At 37.9% G+C, this 14,338-nt stretch overlaps 1 protein-coding gene across 1 annotated transcript in view; it reads right to left on the reverse strand.

Annotated features, from left to right (window-relative positions):
- The window catches only part of LOC125063879 (dedicator of cytokinesis protein 3), a 51,090-nt gene that overhangs the window by 7,846 nt on the left and 28,906 nt on the right, over nt 1-14,338 (reverse strand). The window contains exons 5-25 of the mRNA XM_047670554.1: nt 13,480-13,594; nt 10,548-10,832; nt 9,040-9,246; nt 8,739-8,838; nt 8,426-8,661; nt 7,874-8,033; nt 6,790-6,913; nt 6,072-6,226; nt 5,752-5,920; nt 5,538-5,672; nt 4,819-5,065; nt 4,395-4,581; nt 3,939-4,186; nt 3,523-3,684; nt 2,560-2,688; nt 2,289-2,430; nt 1,897-2,125; nt 1,230-1,386; nt 769-882; nt 549-677; nt 2-196 (exon numbers count right to left, since the gene is read on the reverse strand). Coding sequence (XP_047526510.1) covers nt 2-196; nt 549-677; nt 769-882; nt 1,230-1,386; nt 1,897-2,125; nt 2,289-2,430; nt 2,560-2,688; nt 3,523-3,684; nt 3,939-4,186; nt 4,395-4,581; nt 4,819-5,065; nt 5,538-5,672; nt 5,752-5,920; nt 6,072-6,226; nt 6,790-6,913; nt 7,874-8,033; nt 8,426-8,661; nt 8,739-8,838; nt 9,040-9,246; nt 10,548-10,832; nt 13,480-13,594 — 3,625 coding nt within the window. The remainder of the gene's footprint in view (nt 1; nt 197-548; nt 678-768; nt 883-1,229; nt 1,387-1,896; nt 2,126-2,288; nt 2,431-2,559; nt 2,689-3,522; nt 3,685-3,938; nt 4,187-4,394; nt 4,582-4,818; nt 5,066-5,537; nt 5,673-5,751; nt 5,921-6,071; nt 6,227-6,789; nt 6,914-7,873; nt 8,034-8,425; nt 8,662-8,738; nt 8,839-9,039; nt 9,247-10,547; nt 10,833-13,479; nt 13,595-14,338) is intronic.

Genomic DNA, 14,338 nt, shown 5'->3' on the forward strand with positions numbered 1-14,338 from the left:
CCCTAACAAATAAGGGGCATCCCTTCCCGTAGAAGCCGACTCGGAAGTACTCGGGCTCGGGTCGGAGCTGGTCGAGCACGCAGTCGAGGAAGGTGGCGTGCGTGCGCAGGCAGTGCGCCAGGCGCGCGTAGTCGCACAGCCGGGACTCGTACAGCGTGGCCAGCTCGCGCAGCAGCGGCAGGCCCTTCTCCCAGCACTGGATTTACGTTGTAGTAAATATTTTATTGATTAACCACCATTTAAAGTACAACGGTACGGCTAATAGCATAGCAATTGCTAGATATTCTACCTAGCTAAATATTGGAACGGTGACTGAGCCAGTGTAACTACAGGCACATAGCATATAATATCTTATTACCTCAGGTTGGTGGCGCATTTGCGACGTAAGGGATATTTCTTAGAGCGCCAAGGTCTATTGGCGGTGTTGACTACTTACCATAAATCATTTGACCACTCTTAACATATAAAAAAAAGCAACCAATTTGACCAATCAAAATCAAGAATGACAATGTGTAAGCCACGTATTATATAGAATGCTATGTTCCTACCTTTCCCCGATCGAAATACTGCAGCACTTGGTTATACAACGCCTCCTTACGTTTCCACTCGGGTGTTTCAGGATGTTCTGGATCTACACCAATTTGATCACTATCCCAATTCAATGTTTCCGCATAAAGCTGTAAATATTTTAAACATGTATTTGGATAAGAATTTTGAATTTCATAGAAATTATAAAACCATAATCAGAATTAAGTTCTTATATCTTACCAAAAGCGTACAACCAGCTTCAACCCAGTTATCGGAAGCTATGTGAAGATCGTGTAGTTTGTAAACGTAACGCAAATACATTTCTTTGCGGTCAATTTCGTTTTTGTAGAAGTTCTGTAGAGATTACAGTTACATTAATATTGAATAAAAAAATACTATAGTAAATATTTAAGACATTAGAATTGTAGGTTCAATTTCTTATCGTCAAAGCTGACATTGATACAATCATACATTCAATGTTTGTACATTCTCTTATATCTAACGCAAAGAATATTATATTTTATAATCAAAAAATCGTGATGTAGTTAACATCTTTTTCATTCAAACATATACGATCTAGTTTTATAATATTAATACAAATGAAAGGTGCTAATTAAATTGGCGTGAATCGAGCGGCATAGTCCGAATAATAAGACAGTGTCGTGGGTAGCGTGCCGCGGTGGGGCGGGGGCGGCACTCACGAGCAGGTTGACGGTGGCGGCCATGCGCTTGTCGCGGTGCTCGGCGCCCTGCATGACGGCGCGGTAGTCCAGCAGGCGCTCCAGCAGGCGCGTCACGCAGCCCACGAAGGCGGCGCCCGCCTCGCGCCAGCCCTCCGTCGACACGCGCTCCATCAGCCTGCGGCCCCAGCGATATGCGTATGAGTAGTAAAAAGCAGTTTTCTAGGAGCTTGATTTTGCTATAAATTTGCTATAATTTTGATTACGTCGAGCTTGCAATCATTTTAGTGTTTTGCTCTCAAAATAGTGAACTTGCGCAGTCTTAAATTCTTTGCACTAAATATATTCCAAACACAAATTTTATAAGAAGATCGACAATGCAATTTTTTTTTCCACGACATCAATATAACAATGGCATATTAAATACTTACACAGAACTCAAGTGCTCCCTGTCGTTTGCATGAACATCACAATAAGATAAATTGTTTAATTATTTTTAAAATATTTATAATACTGAAAAAGTAGGTACATGTACCATTTGAATAGCAAAAAAAAAAAATAACCTTCTACAATTACGGCAACTACTTATCAATGATTGACACATTATTGAAGTAGTAAGTACTTTCCACTTTGAATTAATTCCTATGAAAATATTATCTGAGAGAGAACGAAACGGAATCCGACTAACACAGTGTCGAAGAGGCGGCGGTAGTGGTCGTCGGCCTTGTTGTCGGCGACGAGCGAGTCGAGCTTGTCGACGAGAGCGGCCTCGGTGCGGCGCGCGGAGCCCGTGGCGGCGCGCTCGGCCGCCATCAGCGCCACCAGCGCGCCCAGCGCCGCGCGCCGCAGAGAGCCCACCAGCGTCACCTCCAGCAGCGCGCCCACCGCCGGCCCGATCAGCTGCAGCTGCGCCGAGCCTGCGAACCGCCCGGACTCCTCACTATACTAGCCCGGCTCGTGCGTCTGGGTCCCACGTATTTCCAAAGAAAAACGAGGAACCTCCTCCTATGAGACGGTCGATTAGCTTGCATAGGCGAGGGATGATGCGAGCAGTCGCGGTACGGCGTGTCGTGTACCCACCGAGCCTGGTCCAGACGGCGAGCAGGTGCAGCGCGGCGGCGGCGCGCATGGCGGCGCGCTGCGGGCCGCGCGCCCACTGCTCGGCCTGCAGCGCGCTCGCCGTCACCAGTGACACGCCCAGCTCCAGGTAGCCCGACCACAGCTGCGCAAACACGCTCATCTTACTGATGATCCTTGGCTCATTTTATATTTATATCCAATTTTATGGAACCACAGTGTCGATAAACTTTTAAAATAAAATTAGAAGCGAATACCGAACAAAATTTTGCACCTGAGAATCGAACTGCGGCGGTTCGTCTCCTAAGAATCTCTCGAGTAGCGGCTTCGCCAAATCTTGTAAAGCGGACAGCAACACTTTGCAGCTCTGGACTCGTAATACCATCCAGTCTGATGGAAAAACCTAAAAATGCCAAGTATTTGAAATCAGTCAAACTTTATACTAAATAAAAAATAATGATTATAGTAAAACAATTAATAGTGTCACGGTTACTATTTATCAATACCTATTTTTAGACGGGTGCATAAATTAAACGATAAAAAGAATATAATTTGTTTAATGTGGGTTCAATAAATTTGTAACGTTTTTTAAGCATTTATTTCATTAAGTACTCGTCGAGTACCTCATAGGATACCCTACAGGTTTATTATTATGATTAATTTTGAAAAATCCCTTTTTTAGTGCTGTATGTTAACGTTTCGTTAGCACTAGCACTAGCAGCCCGTAAATGTCCCACTGCTGGGATAAAGGCCTCCTATCCCTTTGAGGAGAAGGTTTGGAGCATATTCCACCACGCTGCTCCAATGCGGGTTGGCGGAATACACATGTGGCAGAATTTCGTTGAAATTAGACACATGCAGGTTTCCTCACGATGTTTTCCTTCACCGCCGAGCACGAGATGAATTATAAACACTAATTAAGCACGTGAAATTTCAGTGGTGCCTGCCTGGGTTTGAACCCGAAATCATCGGTTAAGATGCACGCGTTCTAACCACTGGGCCATCTCGGCTCACGTTTGTATGCTAACGTTTCGTTATTAACCTAATATTTTTTTGGAATTATAAGCATTAATTATATAAAAAATATATGTTGAAGTCAAGTATGTTCGATGTTGACTATTTTTCTACAAAATTATATGAAACTCGCCTATAGAATGAGAAATAATCTGACTCATTGGTAATATTAAGAAATTGACAACATTAGGTAAACGCTTGAAACGTAAAATGTTATACGCACATCTTGCTCGATCAGATGCCTGAAGACCAGAAAAGCCCGCATAAGAAAGTCTTTAAGCGGTTTCCGGTCGTGTGGGTGAGGCGCTAGGTGACTCCAAAGACGTTGGTAGTGCGCTGGCTTTAGTAGCTCCATCACGCCCAGCAGGCCGGCCACCATCGGACCCTGAAATAGAAAAACAATAACAAAATATTTTATTTATTCTATGTTTTATCTTTAAATAACTAATAAACAACTAAACGAACAAGTTAATAAACGAAAATTATTAAACAGATTTATACAAATATCTACTAATTATAAAATATATAATGCTTCATCAAAAAACTAAACGCATTTATTTAGTAAAAATAACTTAACGTAACGTAACGTATTTTAATTGAGTTGGCTAAAATTAGCCAAGTATTTAAATAAAGACTTACCAATACAGGTGAATTGCCACCAATCAAATGTAGCACTGTTTCAACTAATACATCCAAAGTGTTCAAGCACAATACGTCTACGTCTGGGTCTAATTCGTCCTCGTCTACGGGTTGGTCGGGGTCTTCCTTCTTCCACAGTAAGGTGACTAATTCTCCAAGCATATTAGCGCATTGAGATAATTCGTCACGTCTTGCGAGATGTACGCGTAAATGATGACAGGCAGTTGTTAAAACGATGTTCCGTGCCTCTGAAATTGTGGGTAATTTGTTATTTAGAAGTATATTAGTGTTGATGGATAAGACATTTATTTGTTTGCACAATAAATAAATAAATTAAAACTGAAGATAATTCATGTAATTTTACTGTCTCCTACTTTAATATTATATAACCTATACTTTATTTAATTAATTAAACGAAATAAAAAAGTGCGCCACTTTAAACAGTTTAATAAATACCAGGATCTTGTCCGAGTGGCCCTTTCAATATGTCCTGGGCAGCAGAAAGTCGTGCTTTGGCCAGCGCCGGCGGCGCGTTGGCTGCGGGGGCGTCCAACATGGCCGCAGTGATGCGTCCGGCCTCGACGGGTCCTAAAGCTGACGCCACTTCCTTCGCTACGCTCGCCCAAGATGTCATAAGAGCGATCTGATAAAATATTAATTCTTACTTTAGAATGAAATGTCCACTCTGATTCACATTAGATAACATAGATAATATAATATTTTAAATGTAAATAAATAATTAATTATTACATTTTCGAACCATTCGAATGACATAAATTGTCGAATTGACAGTCTGTTTTTTTGCGGGAAATCAAAAACATAATGAGGAGGTTAAAGCATATCAAAAATGTATCCTATATGTAAGGTAAGGCGCGCGCACCTGCGCGGGCGCCAGGTGGTCGCGGTGCGGGTGCTGCGCGAGCGCCTTGAGCGCGTGCAGCGCGGCGCGCACGTCGCGGCGGAAGCTGTCCTCGTACTGGCCGCCCGTGGCGCGCGCGAACAGGCAGCGCGAGCGCACCGCCAGCCGGAACACGGCGCCCAGCGAGCGCAGGCACTTGCGGATGGGCTCCTGCCCCTCCGCGCCCGCCGCCCACTCCGCGCAGTGCTGGACCGACGACAGCAGCCCTCTGGGAACGTATTTATTGTTAGTAAATTAGAACCGCACATCTTTATTGTAATCGAAAATTACGTTGGTTGAATTTTTCATTAAAAAATCTGGCGTTATAGTTGAATGAGTAACTTTAAATGTTGTAAAAATTTCCCGCCTTCCAAGATGATGATGAATCCTGACCGTTTTATGTCACAGCAGCCACTCACAACAGACGAGCTAACTGTGAGAGAGTTATTAGAGTGTAGAAGTGAGTGAGCAAGGAAGGGGCATTGTCAATTCCCACTCACATAGTCCGAAGTGACGACACTTCGACACGAGATGCTCAAAAAGTCGTTGCGTACTTTCCAAAGCAAAGGACTGTAAACACTATTAAATTCTATATTCCATGCTGCTACTGGGAAATTCTTGACAGAATAACTTTAAAAAGTTTTAGAGCCCCGGCCCATTATTTGAACAAAGTAAAAGAAATATATCAATGTGTCACTTACTTGTAGACGAGAGCAGCCGAAAAATGCTCCTCAATATAAACGTCCAGAACTGGTCGGAAGTGTTGAAATCGAGTTTCGTCAAGCAAACTACAGATTGACACCAGGACAAGGAAAACTGTGCCCGAATGTGGTGTGCTGAAAATTCAATTATATGAACAATTTAAGTTTTAAAACTAATAAATATTTGATGCACTAAAAACTTTGTAAGTCTTACCTATTGCCATCCTCAGTGGAGAACAAAGCAAATAAAGCATCTAGCACGTCTCTTAGGAACTTGATCAGTTCTTCACAGCTCAAGCCGTCTCCCAACCGCAAGACACGCAATAATGTTTCTTGTACTTTCTCTGGTCTCGCACGCCATTGTAACAGCGCTAGTAAGTCCTCTGTGGATATTATTTATTAAATTGGTTGTAGGAACTATCAATGGAAATATTAAAATAAAAAAATTGTAAAAGTTTACTTCAAAAGGTTAAATATCAATAAATCAGTCTTGATCGTTGAAGATATGTTAAAACGATAACAGATTTTATTTACCATTTTGCGTCAACTTCGTGGAACAAAGTAAAGTGCTAATAATACAGTTTTCTTTTGTACTCCGTTGGAATGTTGCGAGCACACCGTTCGTAGCTGGAGAGCGAGCAGTGTCATTAGCACAGGAGGGTAGGGATAGGTAACTGCCTGAAAGTAACCTGTTAAAGAACATCTAGGTTAAAAACATAACTATTATTACTACTTATCTAGAATAACTAGAAAATGTAGTGCAATTTATTGTATGCAATATGTGTACTTACTTTCCACAACTAACACACTGAAAATAATTCAAATAAACTCTACTACTGATTCGAGATGAAATTTCGGTGATGAGGCTTTGTGCAAGTCCGCCTGTGTAGGTACTACCTACTAATCAGTAAATCTTTCGCTATACATTAATACTTTGTACTTTTGTGTAATGTTCGAAATGTGTGAGAGCCAGTGTAATAACAGACACAAGGAAAATCAAATAATCAATCCCACGGTGCCATAGCGGAGCATTGACGGTGTATGGGATATTATTATTTACTGATTCCGATTCCACCAACGTAGGCGACGTGATTTCGACCATAGTCATGCCAAATCACGGGGAGTACCCCTCCATAATAACGTCAATGATACCGGAACAGTTAATAACAACATCACGATGATCGCTCGAGGTTCATTCCGTAGCAACAATGGTGTAAAGAACGGGAGCTCTAGGTAGAGTGGCGGGGCTCACTTGGAGGGGTCGTCGCACTTGTACACGTAGAGGTCGTGCGCGCCGTCCCGCAGCGTGGCGCCGCTCGCCTCCATGAGCCGCGCGAACGAGAACCCGAACAGCTTGCGCTCGTTCTTGTCGCGCGCTGCAACACGCACACACACACACATTAGGGAGCTACGTATGCACTAAGCAGTACCAAAACGTTTATTCAATGTGGAGCCGTGACTATACTCGACTATCAAAAAATAGTCCAAGTTAAAACTACCACCGGTTTGGAAACGAAAAATAACTCTGCTCTGAGAATGACCAGCGAGAGAAACTTAGTAGGACTTTTTGAAAATCTTTATAACAGTTTACAACTTGAAATTCAAAAACATTTTTTACAAAAAAGATAATAGTCGTTCTCAAGGTATGCTAACTAACACCCATGATGAAATCCATGTGATCATATTAAATTTTGCAGCAGCAGTTTAAATGCGTCATATATTTCTTAGATTTTTTTAGAGCACACAATCGTTTTCAACTCAAACAAGAAAAAATCACCTCAATCACACTATATAGTGTAAAAAATAATAATTCTATGTGTTATTTAATAGTATTTCTGTATAAAGCTTTTACTAAATACATTTTATTGTGCTTGTGTGTGTTAGAAATCACAGTTAGCATCTACAATAGAATAATTAGTTTGAACTATTATATAGTATCTGAGAGATATGCAATTATTGCTTATTTAAGTGAATGTCGCCGCACATTTTCCACCAAAATAAGTATTACAAACATCAATGTATAAAAACACAGACAGACATTTAAACATTATAAAAATTATTAAAACAAATACATTATATTATAATTAATAGGATACATAAAGAAAATGGGCGGAGCAATGGTCTGAAGAGTATAGTCATTCAACGAACGCAGAGACAATTAGCGACATGTAGCAGTTTTCATAATATCGTCGATATTTTTTTGTTTGATACCAAATTAAAATTCCAACTTTTTGTAATTTCCAATATATATATGAAACATAATATTTAATTATCTAGACATATACATAAAATCTAAGCAAATAATATTGTATAGGTTATAAGTCGTGTGCACTCACTGGAGCAGTGCCTGTACTCGATGCGCACGTGCGCGTGTGTGAAGGTCTCCAGCGGCACCGTGAGGCGCAGCTGCTCCCCCCACGCGGGCCCGTTGTTGTGGTACAGCACCAGCGACTCGTAAGATGTGGCACCGACTCCGCTAGCACCCCACACGCAATCCTATAATCCAATTAATATTTTGCTATACTTTATTCACCTTGATCAAGGATATCGTTTTTGGAAAAAACAAGACGCTTTTTGACTATGTTTCTATTATTTAAAATTTATTGATCGAACTTTTCTATAAATTTAGAATAATACCTTGACGTATAAGCATATTCAATAAAAATAGGTCATCGAAATAGATTTAGAATTATCGAAGAGACTGCGTCAATACAGACAAATAAGAAGACGATGACTTCCTTTCTTATTAATTTCAAAATGTAGACTAGTCTGACGTCAACGCTGTATGGTTGATTAGGCTATGTGTTGTTTAATTATTTCATACTATATAGTTTATACTATTGTTTTTATATACATATATATATATTTTAATTATTCTTCAAACTTACGTTGATAACTTGTCCAGTGCTGTCATGAACGCTGACAGTGGCTAGGACGTTCTTCGCCGTACTTTTACCGCCTCTCTCAAACTCCGCTCTCTCCAACGTGAGGTACAGGTCGTTGCGGACATCGCCCGGCATTATGACGTCAGGGAATCCCCGTTTAGCTGTCACCGTAGCACCCGAGGCAACCGCTTCCGAGATACTGCCATTGTTTGTTATTAGTCTAAGAGCTACCACTATACCTGAAAAAATATTTTTAATACAATCATACGGCCTTCAAGGAATCTTTAACTTGAATATTAGTTTGTTGAATATTTACCATAATTTGGTTGACCAGGTAAAATATTGCACTTGTTAGTCTGCTTCCTAATGAGCATATCATGTAACTGGTGGAAATCCTTCTCTTCACATTGATACACCTGAAGAATATAAAAAGAATTTTGAGGAACTAATACTACAATATTTATATCACACATGTACCATGTTTGATTTAACACAAAAATTTGATCAATGTGAGAAAATCTTATAATTTCTTTAAGATTTACATTTTGATAACATATTGAACACTGAATTGAATTAAATAATTTAGACATTTATTGAAACAGCTAAGATCCATTTACCTTGAATGTGTACTCTTTTTCAATAGTTTGCGGTTCAGGCTGTCTAAGGAATTCCGACAGTGGCAACACCCCAGCCCCGAGGGGTCTTCTAGCCACAGGGCCTCGTCTTTCACCCGTACCACTACCTCCTGCCCCCGCCCATCGCCCCACACGGATGACCCACGCCACGAGCCACAGCTCACGAGATAGGTCAGTACTGGAAAGGTCCTGAAATAATATTGTTATGTAACATATGTTTACTTGATGGTTTTTGTGCAACTTACCCATCTGGGTAGGTACCATCCACTCATCATATATTCTACCGCCAAGCAGATTTTTTTCTTATTTGTCATATGTATTCGCTTTGAATATGGTTTTCTTAATAAAATCGTTACAAGACTACACTTTTAGTTATGTACCTTTGCCTTAACCAAAGCGGGAAATCAATATAAATATTAAATAAATAAAAATTGACGGGAATACCGTGAAATTTATATAATTTAATTTAATGCGACTAATACGATACTAATTTGATGACTATTTAATTTGAAAGATCATATAAAAATGGTGTCGCAGCAATATTTATCCGTGCATATTCAAATTGAAATATAAATGTTTTCCGCTTGTTGATGACGAAATAATAAATAATTAATTATAGTGATGACGTCGTTGACTGGTCTAGGGCCAATACACATACAATGCGACGCAGGAATGTGTTTTCATTTACAAGTTGACGAATTACACAGCACAGGAGACGTCGTAATCGTATCTTGATATAAGATGGCAATTTTTTTTTGTGTAAAATGGTGTACGTACCAATACGCCTCCATCGCCAATAGACCATATATAACTATTCCTTACAATACCAATACGCCACCAACTATGAGAATTACGATATTACGTCCCTATCTGTAGTTACACTGGCTAACTCGACTCCAAACCGGAACACAACAATACGAGTATAGGTGCTGTTGGTGGAAGAATATGTGATGAGTGGCTTGTTAAAAGCTTGAAGCACCAATTAAGCATAATAATAATATTATTAATAAACCTCTTTGTATATATAATGACAAGTTCGAAATACAAATCCTATTTACAGTTACCAATACTATTCCAACACAATCGTACAGATAATACTAAGGTAATCAAAGACGGAGATTCTAAGCAATTATGTTGCAAGGTATTACAACTATTCTGCAAATTGCACGTTATATTGCAACCTTTAATAGAAAACATGAATCTCAAGATATTATTACTTGTATGTTTTAAAAAAAATATATAAAATCTAATACATAATATTTCGATTTAAAGATGTATTTGATCGTGAAAGATTTATTTGACACGGGATGTCTTACTAAATATTGTATTAAAAAATTCGGTCGCCACAGTATGGACCTTATACCGGCTGCTAGTAACCACAGTAAAAATAAAACAAATAACCAAGAGTTGACAAATAAAAAGACGACCCAGCTCATAGTAAAGCTAGGACATATTACACTTAGAACATAATTATTGTAAGAAATACTTACTGCAAAAAGTGTACTATTTGCGTGCAGCCTGTCTACATAGTTGGAAAAGCCATCTCTCGCGATCCGCACTCTAAATCTCTCTGACAAGGGCTGAGCTCTTCTCGCGTCGTGGAGCCACAACAATAATTCCGCCTCATCACCCCCAGCTGTATGACCAAAGTCGCGCATACTGCATATCAGATAGTGTGACTGAACTGGGGGAGCCGTTATGTTTGAATTGTTGGTGAGTGTTCCGGAATTGAAGCTGCTCCCTGAACCACCAGCGCGACGCAAGGTTCCACGCCACTGAAAACACATAAAAATAAAAATTATAAATAAAACCTTATTATGTTCGGCTATTATGGTTTTGGTATTGTCTTTTTCAGTGACGAGACAAACAAATACAACTTTGACTTTGAATTATGATCGAGAATGGTCGAGAAGATGGAACAGTTGGTCGAGATTAAAAATAATCGTAATATAATAAGAGTTAGAGTGCAAAAATCTTCATTTAAAGTGTAACACCTCGCTTTAAAACCTCCGGTGACACGGCTGGTTATTTTTTTTTGCCCAGAGGATAGGAATTGCGATGCAACGGGGAAATTCTGCTAGCATTCTTGCGTACCATTCCACGCGGTCATGATTACAGTAACAATTTTTAATTCTTATTTGTATACCATAATATATAATTTCAATATCATAATATTATAATGGTATTCATTAGAGATTCATAAAAAAAGAGTTTTAATTGAGCGTTTTGAATGTCGGCTATAAATATACCGGAACTTTGGGAGCAAAATTAAATAATAAATAATTAGTTAACTGGACTAGTGTTTTTGGAATAATGTTGAACTCTTTTGTAGTGCGAAATATAATTTGTAACCCAAAATAGGACAATAGCAAAAAAAAAAAACCAAAAAAAAAAAAAAATTTAATCTAAGGTTTCTTTATCTTTACACAAACTGCTATTGGAAACATCGGCATATGTATATATGAAATTTAAAAAGTGTGTAAGAGCTTTATTTATTAAAAACTATTAACTACTACTACTAACTTAATAACGCCGAAGAAGTAGAACTTCTCACACGCTTACATTATACACACACCTTCTTTTTTCTTTTTAGTTTAAAACCTTAGAACACTAAAAATATTTGAGAATACTAACAATGTTATTCAAAACTAGGAGTAAGATGTTAGGCTATTCTGTAACAGGAAACTCGAAAGTCACCGCAGAACACTTAAAATGTCAGAATGTTATAAACGACATAGACTATAAGAATTATCAAATTTACAGGATATACGTATCAAAATGGCGAGTCACAGTAAGTCGGTTGTAAATATTTTACGAGTGAGATTTTCACAGAATCGCACTGCTGTACCAATAAAATATTTCGATATTTAATTCAATTTCTTCCCTATAGTTTAAATTATTTCCTCTCAGCTTAGCTTCGATACCTACCTTAAAGCATTACATCTAAAACATCGACGTATATTGTTGATGCATTATCGTGCATACAAGCGAGTGTTATACCTACTATTAAGAAATATGAGCGATTATATCTGTAACAGGTACAAGCAGAGATCTATAAGAGGCTTAATGCTGTGTATGCTCAAGATTTGCCGCGTCAATGTAAAAGGATATTGTCAATTACGCATACAAAGACATACAGTTAAGATATGAGTTATTTAAAATGACTGATTTATCACTAAGTGAGTCAATGGCTCGAACAGTAATGTGTAATTTTCGAAAATGTAAATTTGATTGTAAAATTTGGACGTAGTGAGAGTAACCATTCATGATCGAAACGTTTTAGTAAAACGAAAAAAATGTTTTATTTCTGTCACGTGCACGAGTTGCTCGTTCTCTTTTGTAACGGTAATTATTTAAATAATAAATATAAAACCATGAGAACCCTCCCATATTGATAATGATAAAAGTACGAAATACCTCACCTATATAATTATACATTAACGTATTTACAGTCTAGTTTGTTTTATATTCAATATGAAGTGTATAGATAGATATATGTAATATATGATATTTGCTTTCCTTAAAACAGTAATATAAAAAATTTTGATTTAATTTTTCAGTACAAAAGACAAAAAATAACCATAATACGTAGTTTAAGTAATAGGCAAGCCGTGCAATACGAACTCTATTGTTTAAAACATTGTATCGATTTTGAGGCGATGTTTTGAGCAGGCGGTTTCATAATATTAACTAAATAACAATGAATTATTATCTTATCTCATCTTTCATTTTAAATATTAATAATATCATCAGTTAGACCAGTGCTGTATAAAATATTTTATTTCTAACTAAAAACGAAGAGCGGTGCTTTATAAGTATGTAAATAAACTACAAAAATCATATAAAGATTTCGTCATCTGCATATAAGTGGCATCGCCCGCGGGGATTCGCTTGATGAGCATAAAATATGGTCCGATTATGAGGTCACAAATAAAAACTAATATGACTAATAAAGAAACCCCAACTGTTTCCCATATACTTATTTTAAATTTAATTTTAAGCTAAGTATTTCATATTACTTAAAAATGTTTACAAACCATAAAACATATCAAGCAAATAATAGAAAGATTACGTTATTATTTCAAGTTCTATATCAAATAGAATAGTCGTATATCTATCAATTATAAATCAATAATTTTCCAAGAAATTTTAAGAAAAACAAATCGTGACAAATCGTCTCAAATCATCTCAAATACTATTTAAACAAGACAAGTCAATGTTGTCACGCGGCAACTTCGTACACATTATATTTAATTAATCTTTCGTTAAGCAAATTTTACGTCTATGGTATTAGAGTGAAAAGTTATGAATCGTGTTCTCTCTTTCTGGTATATTATTTGACATTCGTTAGAAGAAGACAAACTATTTTGTATTTATATAGTAAGATGGATATCGTTAAAATAGTAATAATGAGTTGCTTACTGCTGCAGCTCGTTCAGCACTCTCGGCGTGTACTCTATAAAGCTCGACTAAGCTTATGTCCTCCGGGTCAACGGCTTCAGCGCCGCGACGAGGCACCAGCTCGAGTCCGAGCTTTCTGCAACAAGATATAAAAAACCGTTAACATCATTCAGATACGCTTAATTTGAATATGTAACTACGATAATACTAATTATGTAGAAGATGTTTGAAATACGGGTTGCCAAGATATACAGCGCTACATTTATTAGTTTAGTTATATACTATTTATTAATTTTAATATATTTTTAAAATTACATATTATATCCTAATTTAAACTATAAACATCCAGTCAAAATATACATTTATACATTAATAATAATTGAATAGGTTGTATAGTATTAAGAAAGAAGTAAGTTACATTTTACATTACATTAACAGCCTGTAAATTTCCCACTGCTGGGCTAAGGACTCCTCTTCTTTTGAGGAGAAGGTTTGGAGCATATTCCACCACGCTACTCCAATGCGGGTTGGTGAAATACACATGTAGCAGATTTTTTTTGAAATTAGACACATGCAGGTTTCCTCACGATGTTTTCCTTCACCGCCGAGCACGAGATGAATTATAAACACAAATTAAGCACATGAAAAGTGGTGCTTGCCTGGGTTTAAACCTGAAATCATCGGTTAATCGGTACGCGTTCTAACCACTGGGGCCATCTCGGCTCTCAGTAAGTAAGTTAACAAGTTAAAACATAGAAAAAAAAAACTTTGGCTAAAGGTTATTAGCACCAACAAAGTCCAAGCAATGCACGACACAGTTGATACCAAAACATAAAGATCTTTCATCTTAATTCGTTATCGTAGGTACCTAAAAGCCCAA

Source organism: Vanessa atalanta, chromosome 5 (assembly GCF_905147765.1).
Source record: "Vanessa atalanta chromosome 5, ilVanAtal1.2, whole genome shotgun sequence".
In the NCBI taxonomy this organism is placed as follows: Eukaryota; Metazoa; Arthropoda; class Insecta; order Lepidoptera; family Nymphalidae; genus Vanessa; species Vanessa atalanta.